The sequence below is a fragment of the Hemiscyllium ocellatum genome, chromosome 39, assembly GCF_020745735.1.
Source record: "Hemiscyllium ocellatum isolate sHemOce1 chromosome 39, sHemOce1.pat.X.cur, whole genome shotgun sequence".
NCBI lineage: Eukaryota > Metazoa > Chordata > Chondrichthyes > Orectolobiformes > Hemiscylliidae > Hemiscyllium > Hemiscyllium ocellatum.
Window position 1 is genome coordinate 30,544,935 of NC_083439.1, and position 17,527 is coordinate 30,562,461.

Below are 17,527 nucleotides of genomic sequence, written 5' to 3' on the forward strand. Positions count from 1 at the left end.
GCAGTCCACCTGCTGTAGGTAGGCCCACAGTACTCTTAGGGAGGGAATTTGTTAATTTGTGTGGTGGCACTTCATGGCCCAACCTGGACTGCAAGTGAAATAGATAGCACAGCATTAGGAGTCTATATAAAGGTAGCAGCTTCCAGTTAAAACTTACTAGAGCATCTCTCAGTTGGCCATTTTCTGATCTGTTCTATTGCAAGGGTGGGCAAAATAGGCAGTCGTTGCCTGGCTACCCATTTTACATCCTGCCCAAATTTCCTTTCTACTGTACAACTAACCCCCACTATATGCAATGCATGCTGTCCAGAGCTAAACACCTCCCTCAATTCTATCTTCAGTCTCTCATCATTTCAAAGCCATAGGACCATAACTCTGGGCCTTTGCATGCAGTATTGAGAGTGTTAGTTAAAAGATCAAACACGCAAAATGCATTCACAAATCGCAGTACCAAAATACATTTGTTTTTATTGTGTTTTATTACAAAAAAAAAGGAAATAAAGTGCCTTTTTAATAACACCATACAGTTACAAGATTAACATACAAAACACTAACAGGCACGTTTGTTGCTTTGTGTAAGGCTTGGCAGTCTCTGGTACCATTTTTAATGAGTTTATTTGAATGCAGATTACAAAAAGTGTAGACTGTCATTTGTATCATATACTTTTCAAAGACAGATTTTGCCCTTTCCCTATGTTTTTATATTTTCATTGAGTGTACAACAGGCGGATTCATTCTGACAGATCCAACCGTACAAATATTCAATGCTTAAGCACTGACCTAAACCTCTTGGTCCTCACCCTTAAGTCTCTTAATAAAAAAAGGACACAGATCAGTGATAATTTTTTTTTCCTTGTTTAACAACTTGAATGTAACCAGTATAAACCATATGCTTCCAGGTCTCTGAACCCGTACAAGTCAGTCACATTATTATTCTGAATAATAAGTAACTTTGGTATTTCATAAAACATGCCTAAGATAAATTCTTTAGACATTGCATCTATCTGGTCTTACAATGTCTTCAGGACATCTCAAAGCACTTTACAATAAAAAGATTACTTTGAAGTTCTTATGTAGATCGAAATTGATACTGTCGCTAAACGTTGATGTCTACATGGTTGGAATGTCTTGGAACATCATCTAGTTCAGATGGACTTTAAGCTTCCAAACCAAAGCTCGTTGTCACAGATGTATTTGTCTGATAAACCTTCAATGCTCTGACCTTATCCCCAACAATCCCAGATTCCTATATTCCACTTTAAATCAGAACTAACACTTACCATTATTACAGCCACACTAAAACACACAATGTTAAAAACGTCATTCATTTAAAAACATGCTATTACAGACTCCACAAGTATAAAGTACAATCATATTTTTATCCAACATTTAAAAACATTTTAAAATACATTTTGCGTTTGGTTGTTGCCTTCTGCAATCATTTGATTGTAAAAACACACACACATAAAATGAGAGACTTCAGGAGATAATTAGATTACTTTCCCCCCCATCATAAATATTTAAGACTGCCAAGCCTACATCTAACTTAAGACTATCAAGCGTATTTATAACAGTGTAAAATGAAGTTTAAAGACCATTTTCTCCTGAAATTATTACATTTCTAGATCAATTCAGTTTACAAAAGGCAAAGAAACATTAGCAACAAAACAAGTAACAGCTTAAGAATTCCACCTACAGGGGGAAAACATCACATTTTACAGAAAATACACAAAATACAGTCAATACAATATTTACAAGATGTGTGCAAAAAGCCCAAGAATGTAAATGGCAATGTGCAGTCACTAGTACCCAACAGAAAGATTTTATACATAGTGCATAGGAATTCAGGTAACAACTATTACCAGTCGGAGATTTGTGGTTTGTGCTAACTGTATAAGACCATTGTACTTTAGACAATTATAAGTATTCCTTAGCAAAATTGTGTTTAGATGTGCCAACATAAAATCTCATTTTAATCTGCAGATGGTTACATGAGTTTTTACATTTCTTTCAGAAAAGCATTTACTATAAGACAAATGATAACATAGACTTTTGCATGCACATAGGTCCAAATTTATCACTTTTAATCAAAGAAGAAGAGATTTAATTGCCATTGAAGCTCGTTGTCACAGATGTATCGTTATTTGTCTGATAAACCTTCAATGTTTCTACGACTTCTATTGTGAATAATTGCTTGTGAGGAAATGCCACTGCCTTTAAACTAACAGCTCCTCAACCCTGTTGACAATAACATCACAGTTCTAACACACAAGACAAATTGCCTTTGGAACTGGGGTGGTTGCAGAGCCATTAATTGAGGTTGCACTAAAACCTTCAAATAAGTTAAGATGTGGAAAGCTAGTGGGTAGATAGAGGGAGAAGGAGCGCAAAGCTTTCCTGATGTGGTTGACTGGATTAGGTTGGGAGCAGGCTTGTAAGGGGGATAAACAGCAGTATGGACCTGCTAACCAACAGGCTCACTGCATTGCATGGCTTCCTCTTTCATTAAAGTTCCTTTACTATAAGTTCTCTTTCGACTGACCAAGCTTTTCAGATTGTTGTTTCAACTAACAATGTACACACAATATAAGAAGATTTAAAATGCTATGTTTCAGAATGTAGCAACTCCTTTACCATATTGGGTTTCTGCTGAGAAATTACTACTACAGCTTGGTTTCACAGCTTAAAAATGTACCTCTGGTGGAAAAAAAAGTCAGCACAATTCCCAACAATATTAACTATTTGGCAAAAATCTGTTTTCTTTTTCCTTGGGTGTATTTTCATACCATCTTTTGGCACAGCTTGCAGTAGTAGTTCTGTTGTTACCTATACCTATACAACCTCACTTTAAACAGGAACTGTGAGAACATTTGCCTTAAACGATCTGTCCTATTAGTGAGAAACCAGAAATAAAATTGTGGATCTAAATGTAATGTCTGAAAAATAAATGTCAACTGGAGAAAGACATTTGTATGATATGTAGGAGAAAGTGGGGACTGCAGATGCTGGAAACCAGAGTTGAAAAAGGGCTTCCTGAAGAAGGGCTAATGCCCGAAATGTCGATTCTCCTATTCCTTGGATGCTGCCTGGCCTGCTGTGTTTTTCCAGCATCACATTTTTCAACATCATATGATATGTACCTTCTTCATAAAACTAATTCACAGAACCCTACTGTACATGTGCACATATTTTCAAGAACATAAGTTGGACCCTAAAAACTGCTCTAGCAATGTTGCGTGGTGTTTACAGATTTTTACCATTTGCCTGAAGTAAGTCTAATGTTTAAGAGTGCCATTTAGTTAGCCAAACTAATTTGTCTTAAAGTCCACATTTCTAACAAATGACTTATCCAATTACTTGAACTTTTCTTTCTATGAATATTGTTGAGTATGTGGACTTGTCCTTAAAAGATAATATCAAGAAATTGTGATTTTATCCAAAGGCAAAGCCTTAACCAATGAAAAACCAGTGTCCTAACAAAGTATTTTAAGATCAGGTCAACACGTACACTTCACCAGGGCTTTATATTTAACTGGTGTCACGTAAAATTATCAATGCATCTTAATTAGGCTCTTCCTGTCTTTGAAAATAAATGATTTTTATACTGACTGTTAACAGAAGAGATACAGGACTCACTATGCACACTTTCTGATTGCAAACTCAATAGTGACTTTTTATTTTATCAGGTCTTTGACCATCTCTAACTCTTCTCCTACATTGCACCTCAGTGAAATGCTTTGGGACATTTTTAAAAAAAATACAAACTGGTTAGTTGTAATTGTGGAACATTCCCAATGTATGCTGCCCTATCTCTGTCAGTATCTCGCCTGTTCAAACTGCTATTTGAACATCACAAACAAACTATGGGCAGATATTCTAAACACTGGAGTTTAAGTCTCCAAATATCCATTGACCAAACCAACTGTTGTTATTAACTACATAAGGAACAACCAACTACACTATGACTAATGTCCATTATAATTATTTGCTTTATCAATTTAACACAAAAAATGTCATTTGATCAAGAACAATTTGTTAAATTTTCAAGTGTTTCCTTTTAAACAACAAGGTTGTGTTTGTCACATCTTCTCCTCTTCTGAAAGATTTATTACAACCATTACATTATTGGAGAAATGTTTTATCTTTCTGTACATTACGTGTGTCTACTTTAAGGTAGCTTTCTACAGAAAGACATCAGGTTTGTACATTTCACACGGAAGGGAAGAGTTTTCTACGGATTTCCTGTACTCTCAAGGTCACCGTGGGGGACACAGTATGAAACAGCCACTACGGATATTTAGTGACTGCTGTTAAAGTAATAATGCTTTATGCAATGTTTGCTACATATATAATCAGCCCATAGTAAGACTGCTTAGCAACAACCCCAGTCACAAAACCTTACTGAGTTTTTCATCCGCCTTCGTCTTGTGATTATCTTTTCCCCCTGCCACCATGTCGCTCCCCCAGCCCCCCTCCCTACAAAAAGAAATTGAATATCAACATCATGTACCATGAGCCTTAAATTGCAAACAGATTGGGAAAAGTTGCAGTCAATAAGTCATGCGCTGTTCCATGCTGCTTGACTGATGGTCACAGACACACAGGTTTTACTATAAGCTCAGTTTCCACACCAATAACCATTCATGCATGTGGTTTACATACGGAAGAGATAGTCTACATGGCACAAAATGACAATTTTAGTCTTGTAAGCTGCCAAGCTTTATGTTTGTCAATTGTGTGTGCCCGGTCCCATATAGGAAGGCTACAGTTGGTGCCCTAGTCCAAACTCACTCTGCCATCTCACACTACAGAGTCTTTGATTTCAGATCCAATCCTCACCCTTGGTTGGGGGCAATGAGCAGAAATCTCCACATATAAGTTCTTTTGGTTCATTTGGTTGTTCGGTGATTCGGGGTACCCAGAGTCCTTGTCACTGACAGCATTTTCCAACACAGGGGTACTGCAGATATGGTTATCATTCAGACTCTGGTAGCCTTTGTGATGCTCGGAGGCTACCACTTGCACTGGGTTCCCATTCAAAGGCAGGCTTTCGTGTGGAATCTCAATCTTCCTTTGCTTCTTTTGCTGTATGTTCGAGCATTCGCCGTCCTTAATCAGCGACTTCATTTTGTCTCTGTTCCTGTACAAAAAGACCAGGGACGAGACCGCAAGTGTTAACCCAAAGACCACGCTCACTGCTACAAACTCCGTCCAATAGGTCTTGCCACTGGTAAGCTGAGGGAACCGGCTCTCACTGCTGAGCGGATTGATAATGATCCCTTTCTCTTGTGGTCCCAGGCCATCATTCAATCCCTGGATGGACTTCCTTGACGCATGCAAGGTCGTGGCCTCAGGAGAACCATCCAATCGTATGCAGTAGTTTGCGACCAGCAGCCAAAAATCCTCCTCTATGGCCCAGCATTCGTAGACCCCCAGAGGTTCTGCTGTAGCAATGATCCCACCATTGGGGAGAACCATGAAACTGTCATCGACAGCCGCCCCATTGTGAGTCCACGTCCTGGTGGCCAGGTTTGACTGCACTTTGCACGACAACACCCTGAAACTGTTGGGTCTCACAGTGACCGTCTCACAGGAAGTGGTACCTGCTTGTCAGAGATAGAAGAAGTCAATACTGTGTCTCACAATGCACACTTCAAAGACAAGGACCTACAGAGACACAATGTCAGCACATCCCACCTTCGCAGAGAAAGCTGAGACACAGGAATTACAAATAATATATTTTTCCTTATACTTTGACTGTAACCACACAGCAGCTGTAGTTCCTTGGTGTAGGATCTACCGATTGGGAAAGGTTCTATAGAAATGCAATTCTTATCTTTTACACTAAGTAGTTACCATGTGCAAAAGATAATGGGTAACACAGCATTAAGTATCCATTCAAGCAGTGTTTGGCTTACTTTGATTACAGTCAATTTTCTTGATTTCAAATAGATTTGTTCTATTTACAAATGAATGATTGTCTATTTAACAAGATGTGAACAGCACATGGATTTATTATTAACCAACAAACAGACAGGTCAACATCCTTGAGCCAGGCAGCCTTATTACATTTCTTGCAGCAAATTCCAACCCATTCATTTCTATTGCTCCAGACACTTATGGCACAGTGGTAATGTCCTTCTGGGCAAAGAGGTCTGGGTCGAAGTGCTCTGGAGGTGTATCATAGCTTGCCCAAACAAGTTGATTAGAATATCCCGTAGTAAAATAAATGTGTGGGAAGTGAATCTGGCAGAACACATTTTGGGAACTGAGTCACAGAGTTTACAATCTGAATGCTGGGTGCAGAGCCATTGGTTACATGGAACTAAGGAACTATAAGGAAAAACAAAATGGGCTGGGGCTCTTTCATCAGAAGACTCAACATGATTTATTAGAAAACTGTAAAACTACAAAGGGATTTAATGTGGTAGATTTAGGCTTGCTTCCATACTGTAGGGATTCTATGATTCCATGAGACGTAGTTTGCTGATGAAAAGCAACCGGCTTTAAGAAGACTTTATCGCAATAATCCATCCCGAGGCCCTTCACAATGAGAACCCCCCAACACACACGAAGAGATGATGGGATGCACGAACAAATGCTTCGACAGAAAGTTGGGTTACGAAAGGCACCTTAATGGAGAACATTGATAGACTGAGAGGTTTACCGAGGGAGTTCTAGAACTTCAGGAAGCTGAGGGCCTGCTGGTCAGTGGCTAATTGGAGCTGAACACTGGAGCCACGAACTGTCGCCTAAAGCCAATATAAACATGAAGGGACACTGCTTATGCTGTTGCTAACACTGTCTGCAACTTTTTGTGTTTTCCACAAATTCCCTGTTTCATTAGCACTTAGTCGGGTTTAGGACTTTAGTTGGAGATGTGTGGAGACTGGATAACCCTGGAGGAGTGTTGCTTGAGGGAGGGAAGGCCACTTCCTCAGCAATATTCCAAAGAGTGCTGCTTGGGCTGGACATTACAGGCCCCCACGACCGACCTATTTAACAGCCACCTCCGGGCCTCACTCTGGTTATCTGCTGTTCCACATGGAGCATGGCAAGATGAAGGCCAGGTTGGTTATCCCAGTTATTTCATAATTTTGCTGCGTTCTACCAACCAAGCCTATACTGCGTCTGGCAGTCCTCACTTTCTCCAAAGCAGAGTGGCCGGTAGCTCGCTAGGGGCGGGCCCCTCCCAGAGGTAGTGAATGGTGGGACTGAAGTTGTATAACAATACAATTCGGGCAGTCCCTGAGTAAAATTGCTGCGGGGCGGTCAAATTTCAGATACTCAGGCTCTTGACCAGCTTGCTGGCTGTGGGGAGGAGAGATTGTTGGGGTGTTTAGCAGTCTGTAAGTTCCAGCTCCATGCTATTCAAAATGGTTTCTCTCCAACGTGTTAACATACACTGGGCGTAAAGTAAACACTCCAAACATTCTAAAAAAGTGCATCATTTAAACAATAACTTATTTTCCAGTGAACCTTTCTCCTGGATGTGTAGGAATTACTTACGAGATGGTTGTAAAGCCCTGGGACCTAACGAGGAGCTGTCATGTTGCTGACACTGCTGCTCTGGCCGACCTCTCTCAATGTCCTGCTTCCAATGGCTGTAAATTAAACATTTGACATGAGCAGTCGGTATAAGGGCAGTATGCTAATATCTCAGTCACTCTGGGATTGCTGCTTCCAATTTTGAATGGCACTATTTCCCCCAATTCTACTCGGGGCCGGTTAGAACCACTGTAGACAACGGAAGTCTTGGAAAATCTTTCCAAACCTGGGCATTGACACATACACTGAGGCTAAAAATGAACCATTTTGAAATGTCACTTGCATTTGGGAAACCAGTTTGGTGCAATTTAAGCTCCTACATCACCTTTGTAATCCACCTCTAACTCCCACAGCATGGAAACAGACTCTTTGTTCCAATTCATCCAAGCTGACCAGATATTCTAAATTAATCTAGCCCTATTTGCCAGCATTTGGCCCATATCGCTCTCAAATTTTCCTGATGCCTTTTAAATGTTGTAATTGTGCCAGCCTCCACCATTTCCTCTGGCAGCTCATTCCATACACGCACTTCCCTGTGTGTGAAAAAGTTGCCCCTCAGGTTCTTTCTAAACCTTTCCCCTCTCACCTTAAACCTGTGTCCACTAGTTTGGGACTCCCCTACCTTGGGGGAAATACCTTGACTATTCACCCTTTCTATGCGATTTGTTAAACCTCTGTAAGGTCACCCTCTAAACCTCTGACACTCCAGGGAAAATAGCCCCAGCCTATTCAGGCTGTCCCTGTAGCTCAAACCCAACCCACCACTTAGTCGGTCAACCAGGTTCTAGTAAGTACCATGTGTTTGTGGAATGAAAGATTGGGGCTGACTACTAACGCACGCTGTGGATGAAAAGGGGAGTTGTCTCGATATCATTATATGTAACAATGTGTTCTTTTATTTGTTCATGGGATGCGGGCATCACTGGCCAAGCCAGTATTTATTGCCCAGAGAAGGTAATGACAGCAGATCTCCTACCCTGAAGGGCAACTGTGAACCAGATGGGTTTTTAACAACCACTGGCAGTATTTATATATTCACTATTAGGCTTGCTTTTTAGTTCATATTGCACCGTGTATCAAGGTGGGATTCGAAACCTTGTCGCAGACCATTAATATGAGGGTTGGGATTGCCCGTCCAATAACATTCCCCTAACACCACCACTGCCCATCATGTGTGATTGTTGTGACTGGGAAAATGGGGTTTTTCTATATGGTGGATTGACTTAGACACTGATTTAGGCTAATGAGAGGCTGAATATGGCCAGCAGACAGAGTGGTTGTGGTACTGCAGACAGCTCAGATCAGGTGGGCTAACTAATTTCCCATTGAAGAGAATGGACTACTCATCAGGCAGACAGCATAACGACCACACGATTCCCTCTGCAATACTTCAACATCGTGCCTCCAATGTACTGCTTAACACTGGGGGCTTACCAGGAAACAAAACGATGCCTCAATTCCTTCCTTCACAAAAAGCAAACCAAGTTACGTGGAACGTCTATTAGTATTTCATCTGTTACAAAGGTTGACACCTGACAAATGGCCTCAAGTTGTGGTTCATTGGGTCATGTTGGCTATGAGTCTGAAGGTACAGACTGGCGTCTCACTCCAGAGACTGGAGTACTAAAACCTCGGGCTGATATCCCAATGCATTACCGAGGGAATGCTGCAATCTTTGAAATGCAGAGTTCCAGATGTGATGCTTAACTGGTGTGAGAGCGACTCTCCATCAGCTAGATAGAAACGATCCCTTGGAATTACTTTGATAAAATGAGGGGAGGGCGGTGTATGCAAGGTGGAGGGGTTTTCCCGGGTCAATATCTGTTACTTGATCAATATCCGTGAAAAGAAGTTAACTGTCTTTATTATGTCACTTGTGTGTGAGGTTGCCATGTGCAAATTAGTTGCTGTGCACATAAATATAATTCATAAGCATTTTACTGGCTATAACTGATGGGAGATGGTCTTGAGGACAGGAAAGTTGCTCCAAAAATGCAAGATTTTTAAATTAAATTCACTGATTTGCTGTTTTCTATATTTTAAAAAAAAAGCAGTTCTTGCACAAAAAAAAACTATTGTGCTCTTGCTGAGGCACAGCTTTGTCTGTTAAATTGCTGTTTAATTAAATGGAGATGGAGGTCAAGCAGAGATTAACTGCTGTGTGGTGCTGAGTGTTGACAGATGGGAAGGTTACTACACGCGTGACATTGTGGGTCAGAAAGTGTAATTGCTTTGGGCAGTAAGGAGCTACTCACCCCATCTCCAAAGTCAGTGGGATATTTTCTTTGCACATTGCAAGTAATGAAAGAATCACAGACTCCCTACAGTGTGGAAGCAGGCCATTTGGCCCATTGAGTCCACACCAACCCACCCCTCTGCCCTCTCCCGTGTAACCCTGCATTTCCCATGGCTAATCCACCTACCATGCACATCTTTGAACCGTGGGAGGAAACTGGAGTACCTGTAGGAACCTCAAACAGAACCAGAGAAAATGTGCAAACTCCACACAGACAGTCGCCCAAAGGTGTGAATCGAACCTGGGTCCCTGGTGCTGTGAGGCAGCAGTGCTAACCACTAAATCACCATGCAACCCCTAATTAGGTTTTGTTCTCTGTTTTACTCAATAAGTATGTAAATGGGTGGGACTGATATTCACAGGTATGACAGAGAAAGGCAAGATGGCCAGTGTCTATATATTTCTGAGCAATTTTGATGACTTCCACACACAACAAAATCAGCAACTTTTCGACTAAACTGTAAATGCCCTTAAAGAGACGTTACCAAGCGCAGTGGAAAATCTGTAATTGAAAACAAGAAATGATGGCAATACTTTGTAAGTCTAGTAGCAATGGAGGCAAAAGAAACAGAGTTAACTGCTGGATTGAGATGCCCCCTAGCCCCACAGCTACTGGATTGGTTCAGTGATTTAAAAAAGTAGCAGATACCCATCCTCCCTCAGCCCCCACCGACTCCCACTTGTGAGAAGGCTGAAGTAAGTTGGTTTGCCACTGAAATCTTTTGGGCCTCTATGTTGTCAGTCAGAAGGCCTGAGCCTCATAACATCTGGCAGGTAAAAGCTGATAAAGTCTGGATCCATCCTTTACAGCACTGTTTGCGGGCTGAGAGACAGAGATACTCTCATCCCCACTACCAAACATGTAAACCCCTCAAGCCTCAAAAATCTCTCCGTGACTGATAACCCCAGCATCAACATCAGGGGCACACCATCTCTATCTCCTCACTGACAGTAAAGCAATCAGCCATCCACTGACCCCCAGATGTAATCATTGATCCGTATATTTCCAATCCTCTCTCCTGTGATCTCTTCCTAACTGCCCAGTGAGAACTGGATTTGGAGCTTTCCAGAATATCCCTACTCTGTTCTGAAACACCGTCACGGTAAATAGTGAGGTCTTTCACTTGCCGAATCTTCACTAGAGATTTCTGTTTAACGAGCGAGCAGTGCTTTTATATGAAAACTACTTACAGTTCTAGTTGCAACCCTCGCGTATCTCTGCACATGTTCCCATCCCAGGCACAGTAAGGGTCTCTGGCCAGGACACACTCTCCGCAGCTTAGATAAATATTGCATTTTGAGACAGGTAGCTGAACCACTCCAGAGTATGATGATGCATACAACATGCCCTGTGGACAGAAGACAAAATGCTTTGCTTCAATCCAACACAGACTGATTAGCACCACTTAGGAATATAAAGTTATTAATATTGTAGAATAACTTACAAATCAGAACCAAACAGCACTTAAACAAAGCTTTCAGTCCAACCAGTCTATACCAACCACATTCCCAAACTAAACTAGTCCCACCTGCCTGCACTTGACCCATATCCCTCCAAACCTTTCCTATTCACAAACTCATCCAAATGTCTTTTAATCATTGGAACTCTACGTGCATCCTCTAGCAGTTTATTTCACACACAAACCACACACTGTGTAAAAAAAGTTGCTCCTCATGTCCTTTTTAAAGCTTGTTTCTCTCACCTTAAAAATATGCCCTCTAGTTTTGAACTCCCCCACCCAAGGGAATACACCCTTATCATTCACCTTATCTATGCTCCTCATGATTTTATAAGCGTCAATAAGGTCACCTCCCCCAACCCCCACCCACACCACCACCACCCCCACGAACCTCCTACACTCCAATGAAAGCTGTCCCAGCCTCTCCATCCTACTTTTACATCTCACACTCTCATTCCCAGCAATATCCTGACAAATCTTTTCTAATCCCTCTCCAGTTTAATATCCTTCCTATAACAGGTCAACCAGAATGGAAATGCATTTGTTCTAAAAAGCTTTTCAAGCAATTTGAAAGTTAGAGAGAACTTTCTCTTTTTTTTCTTAGTGTGTTTGGTAGTGACTAAGGTGCCATCCCTAATGGTGGGACAACTCAACAGATCACCCACCAATCAGCTCATTCAGAGCTGCTAGGTGTGCAAGGGGAGGATCCTGCCCTATCACAGGCCTTAACACTGGTGATCTGGCTCATTAGAAACTGTGGACCAATCAGAAACTGGTAGTTTTGGGTCCTAAAGCCTCCTGGTTGAGACGCACTTCTTGTGGGTTCCAGAATTTTCTTTCCTCTTTTCTTCTCATGGAAGGGGAAAGCGGTTCAGGGGCAGGAGTGTTTAGATTGAAGAGTAGGAAGGTGGATTTCAGACAAATCCATCAGGCCGATCGCCATGGTTACCAGGTCAGAGAGCAATGAGTTGATGCCTTTAACAGGCCATTAACTGAGCAATGAAAGGCATTAATTGCTGGCTACTCACTGAAATTTCTCACCACACACTTAATTGCTTGTGAAGGTGGGGGAAGGGATGTGGAAGAGGAACAACTTGGCCAATTATTTCCCTCTCGCCATCTCGAGGGAGTAGAAAAGCCTGGCCATAGATTCAAGATTAAAACCTTGGTCTTGGTACAATTCAAAATCTACTGTCTTCCCTAGAAAATCTTTCCATTAGTGTCAATAATATAACCTTTACCCTACTCCGTTGAGCCAAAAGGTGTTGAATTCAAAGTTCAATTCCAAGAAGTCTCCGCTCTCAGTTCCAGTAGATTTCCTAGATCCTCATCATGTAGATGGTGGGAGTCTATAAAACTATCCTGCATATAGGAGTAACCTAAATAGAATCCATAGGGTCCTATAATTGATTGTTATAGTTGAGCTAATGGAAGAAGTGTTCACGTTCCCAACTCTTAATCAGTCTGCAAATCTTTCTACTTTGCAATACCATTTTCAAAATGAAGAGTGGGAACTTACAAAAACAACAGTCTTAAAAAATACTCTGTTTCCATCTTATTTTAATTTACCATTTCTTTCCTCATCAGCCTGTAGTGAGGATCCCCTTGTGGTTCAAAACCCAAACTCAATGAAAAGAATTGACAGGGGTTAGAGGAAGGAAGATGACCTTATTGCTCTCCCCGTGATTGGCTGCTGGCAAAAAGATTGAAAGTAAATAGCTTTTTAGTAAATGAGCTGTGTCCCAGCATCTGTTATCGCTAAGGTGGGAGCTGTTTGTTTCGCCTTCTTCAGGAAAATAAGAGTGAATCGCAATGAAATTTGTACCTGTTTCGAATCCAATATCAGATTCTGCACGGGCTGTGGTTCAGCAAAGACAGTAATTTCCTCAATAATATGAACCTTATGATTCACGTTTATAGCTTTGTGCAATATTCCATTTTCTGTCAGAAAAAACAATTTTTTTAAAAGTGCAATGTAATAAAATCCAACAGCAATATTACCATTTAATGTAAATAAGTTTCACCTCCTGTGAACATAAGAAACATTCTGATTAAGATATCTTATTCCTTTATGAATCTGACAGTATCCAACAAATTGACAGTCCTTCAGGATATTAGGAATCTAACTTCAAACCCTGATTTTTCTTTCGACTACTGAATATTTTTAAATCACACATTATGTTTTTGGGTTACCAGCCTTAAAAGAGAGCTTTCTATGACAATCCATCCATTGGTACTGTGATGAAGTTGCTCTTTTGGCAAGGTTATGCTGTCCTTGGCTTTTTTTTTAAGTGAGGTTGTAAATGACACAGACTCTGAAAAGTCTGGGTTGAAGAATTTTAAGGGCAATTTGATAATAGCTACCAGATACTGCCTCAGGCAGAAGGTTTTCCGGTTAAAATAAAAACACTTGTACAATAAAAGGGGAGTTAAGATTAGAGTGGTGCTGGAAAAGCATAGCAGGCCAGGCAGCATCCGAGGAGCAGGAAAATTGATGTTTCGGCCCGAAAGGTCAATTTTCCTGCTCCTTGTATACTGCTTGACCTGTTGTGCTTTTCCAGCACCACTCCGATCTTGACTCTGACCTCCAATATCTGCAGTCCTCACTTTCGCCTCAATGAAAGGGGAGTGGCCAGTTCTCCCAGCTCAGCTTTACTCTGGTTTGGTTTGGTTTTCAGCAGTAGTGTGGGAAAAAAGCTGCTGGACTCAAAGACACAGGCCCAGGTTGGTACTCTCTCTCTGCCTTCTCTCCTGTAAGAACCTGTCTTTAATTTTACCTTTTGTGCCAAGGGGTGTTTATGAGGATTATCGCAAGTATCTGGAACAGCATCGTTAAGTTGGGATGATCTGTTGGATTTTCAGATAGATTAAGTTATTCTGTATCCTGTTCTCTTTTGTTTGTGTTTCATTCAGTAATCTTGTAAATAAATTCTGTTTTGTTCAAAACTAAGTGGTTTGACCAGCAGAATTTCTCCTGGAACATCCACTTTTCACCTGCTTAAAACAACTCGCAAAGTTAGGGTCTGGGCTTCCTTCTTGAAATGTTTGGAGGGGTATGGCCAGGTCCAGAGCAGTACAGACAATGATCCAGCTGCAGTTACGCAGGTAGGATGAACAAGTCTGTCCTTCCTCATTTACTGGCATTTTAGATATTTCTATTCAACCTGCACTGGGAAGACATTACACATTCCTAGCCTGAACCCAAGTCTTCTGGCTCAGAGACAGGGACACTACCACTGAACTATAACAGCCCCTTTAATTAGCAGTACACAATTTATCAGCTGAAGGGTTAACCCTTTTGTGCTCAATTGCCTAAGCATTTAGCAAAGCTGAATATCTTGAAAACTAGAGCACAATCATCAATAAGTACAACTCAAGAGGAATGGGGATCTCAAGGAGTTTTATCTTTGATTTCCTGAGTGTTGGAACGGCAGGACAGATCTCTCTGTCCTTTGATCCTCTTTACACAGCCCAAGGGAATGACTCTGGATACTCCAGACCTGACGGCTTCAGTGTACGACAACACCTACTAGCTGAACACCAACCCGTGGGGTGAGAATCCTTCACAGGACTGTTCATCACCATAGTCTACAAATATTAAACACTATGCAGCATGAGAGTCTGTATTCTGCTCTATTACTCTGATGTAAGTATGTAAGGCATGATTTGTCTGGTTAGCACGCAAACCAATACTTTTTGCTGTAAATCAGAAACAGACAGGAATTGCTAGAAAAGCTCAGCAGGTCTTGCAGCATCTGTGGAGAGAAATCGAATGACCCTTCCTCCTTTTCACTATACATCGGCACATGTGATGATGATAAATCAAATCAGCATCATCAGTGCCATCGTATTCAAATTCAGTCTCCCCATACTTTACCCCTTGTTCTGAAGACACGGAGACCCCACTGGTCCCAATGCTGACCCCGGGTGGACATTAAACCTCAGACATTGAAGACCCAGGCGGGCTTAGTGTCTGCGAACACAGGAATGGGTCTTACTCACGGATGGCTAAAAGTTGCAACTTTAGCTGAGAGATTAGGCAGGATTCAGGGTGTGCCCGTAGGTGATCAGATTTTCCAAACCTTCCTGAGAATCCCTTTCCCTTTGTGTGTTTTGCCTTTGTTTTACTTATTGTTGGTTTTGCTCCTGGGTGAGGTCTCTTACTTTGAATGCTGTGTTTGCACAAAATACGACTCTGGTTTTGACTCATTCCGAACACTGCATCAAATATAAATATATTTATATTGAGGACAAAAAAAAGAGGTTCAGCCTGTAGCAATCCAGAATGCTTTTGTGATTATGTTCTGCTAAATGTAACTGTCAGAGGATCAAGCTTTGAGGGGAAAAGGTCAGAAAACTGTTCTTCTTGCTTAATTTGAAATCTGTGACACACTCTTCAATTTCTAGAATTACATTGGCTCATGTCCAACTCCTACAGCAAGCAGCAAGGCACAAGGTTAATGGCAAATGGGATCAGACACATTGTGTAAAATCAATAATTGATTGGTAAAACAATCAATTAAATTCATTCAGCACCGAAACAGGCCATTTTGCCCAATGTTGGTATTGATGTTCCATATCATTCACTTCCTAATTTGCTTCACCTCACCTTGTAAACATATAGATTAGATTCTCTACAGTGTGGAGCCCAACAAGTCCACACCAACCCTCCGAACAGTAATGCACCCAGACCCATTTCCCCCTGACTAATGCACCTAATACTATGGGCAACTTAGCATGGCCAATTCACCTGACCCACATATCTTTGTGATTGTGGGAGGAAGCCCCCTGTGTAAATTTTCTTTGTTCTTTTTCATTAATTTCATGGGATGTGGGCACCACTGGCTAGAGTAGCTTTGAGACACAGGGAGAATGAGCAAACTCCAGACAGTCGTCTAAGGCTGGAATCGAACCCAGGTTGATAGCACTGTGAGGCAGCAGTACTAACCACTAAGCCGCCATGTCACCCCAATCGAAAGAAAAACATTTTATTTCAATGGTGAGAGGGTGCAGAGCTTTGAGGTGCAGAGAGATCTGGAAGTTTTGGTGAAGTCACATGATGTGCAGGGTGTTCTAGCTAGGTGGATAAAGAACTGGTTGAGCAATTGGAGACAGAGAGTAGTAGTTGAAGGGATTTTCTCGAAATGGAGAAAGGTGACCAGTGGTGGGCCACTGTTTTTTTAATATACATCAATGATCTAAAAGAGGGCATTGTTGGTCTGATCAGTAAGTTTGCAGATGACACGAAGATTGGTGGAGTAGCAGAAAGCATAGGGGACTGTCAAAGGGTATAGGAGAATATAGATAGACTGGAGAGTTGGGCGGAAAAGTGGCCGATGGAGCTCAATCCAGGCAAACGTGAGGAGATGCATTTTGGGAAGTCTAATTCTAGAGCAAACTATACTATAAATGGAAGAGGCTTTGGAAACGTTGATGAGCAGAGAGATCTGGGAGTTGAGGTCCATTGTACCCTGAAGGTTGCTGCACAGGTGGATAGAGTGGTCAAGAAGGCATATGATATGTTTGCCTTCATCAGACGGGGTATTGAGTATAAGAGCTGACAGCTCATGTTAAAATTGTACAAGACATTGGTTCGGCTGCATTTAGAATACTGTGTACAGTTCTGGTCGCGACATTACCAAAAGGATGTGGACACTTTGGAGAAGGTGCAGAGAAGGTTTACAAGGATGGTGCCTGGTATAGAAGGTGATAACTATAAAGAGAGGTTGAGTAGATTAGGATTGTTTTCATTAGAAAAAAAGAGATTGGGAGGGACCTGACTGAGGTCTACAAAATCATGAAGGGTATAGACAGGGTGGATAGAGATAAGCTTTTTTCCCAGGGTGAAGGATTCAATAACGAGAGGTCACACGTTCAAGGTGAGAGGTAAAAATTTTAAGGAGGATGTACGTGGCAAGTACTTTATACAGAGGGTGGTAGGTACCTGGAAGGCGTTGCCAGCAGAAGTAGTAGAGGCAGGCATGGTAGATTCATTTAACGTGTGTCTGGACAGATGCATGAGTAGGTGGGGAGCAGAGGGATATAGATGCTTAGGAATTGGGCGGCAGGTTTGGTCAGTGGATTTGGATCAGCTCAGGGTTGGAGGGCCGAAGGGCCGAAGGGCCTGTACCTGAGCTATAAATTTTCTTTGTTCTTTGTTCTTTTTCATTAATTTTATTGGATGTGGGCATCACTGGCTAGAGTTTCATTGAGACACTAGGGT

The 17,527-nt window shown here is 41.6% G+C and overlaps 1 protein-coding gene across 17 annotated transcripts in view; it reads right to left on the reverse strand.

The window, feature by feature from the left end:
• Positions 1-448: 448 nt before the first annotated feature.
• Positions 449-17,527, reverse strand: part of sema4ba (sema domain, immunoglobulin domain (Ig), transmembrane domain (TM) and short cytoplasmic domain, (semaphorin) 4Ba) — a 476,044-nt gene continuing 458,965 nt past the window's right edge. For 16 of the 17 annotated variants that reach the window (XM_060853315.1, XM_060853318.1, XM_060853319.1 and 13 more), the window contains 4 exons: positions 13,130-13,245; positions 11,036-11,193; positions 7,510-7,604; positions 449-5,606 (listed from right to left, as the gene is read on the reverse strand). In XM_060853315.1, coding sequence (XP_060709298.1) covers positions 4,801-5,606; positions 7,510-7,604; positions 11,036-11,193; positions 13,130-13,245 — 1,175 coding nt within the window. In that variant the 3' untranslated portion in view covers positions 449-4,800. The remainder of the gene's footprint in view (positions 5,607-7,509; positions 7,605-11,035; positions 11,194-13,129; positions 13,246-17,527) is intronic. The other variant, XM_060853327.1, reaches the window with a different exon arrangement.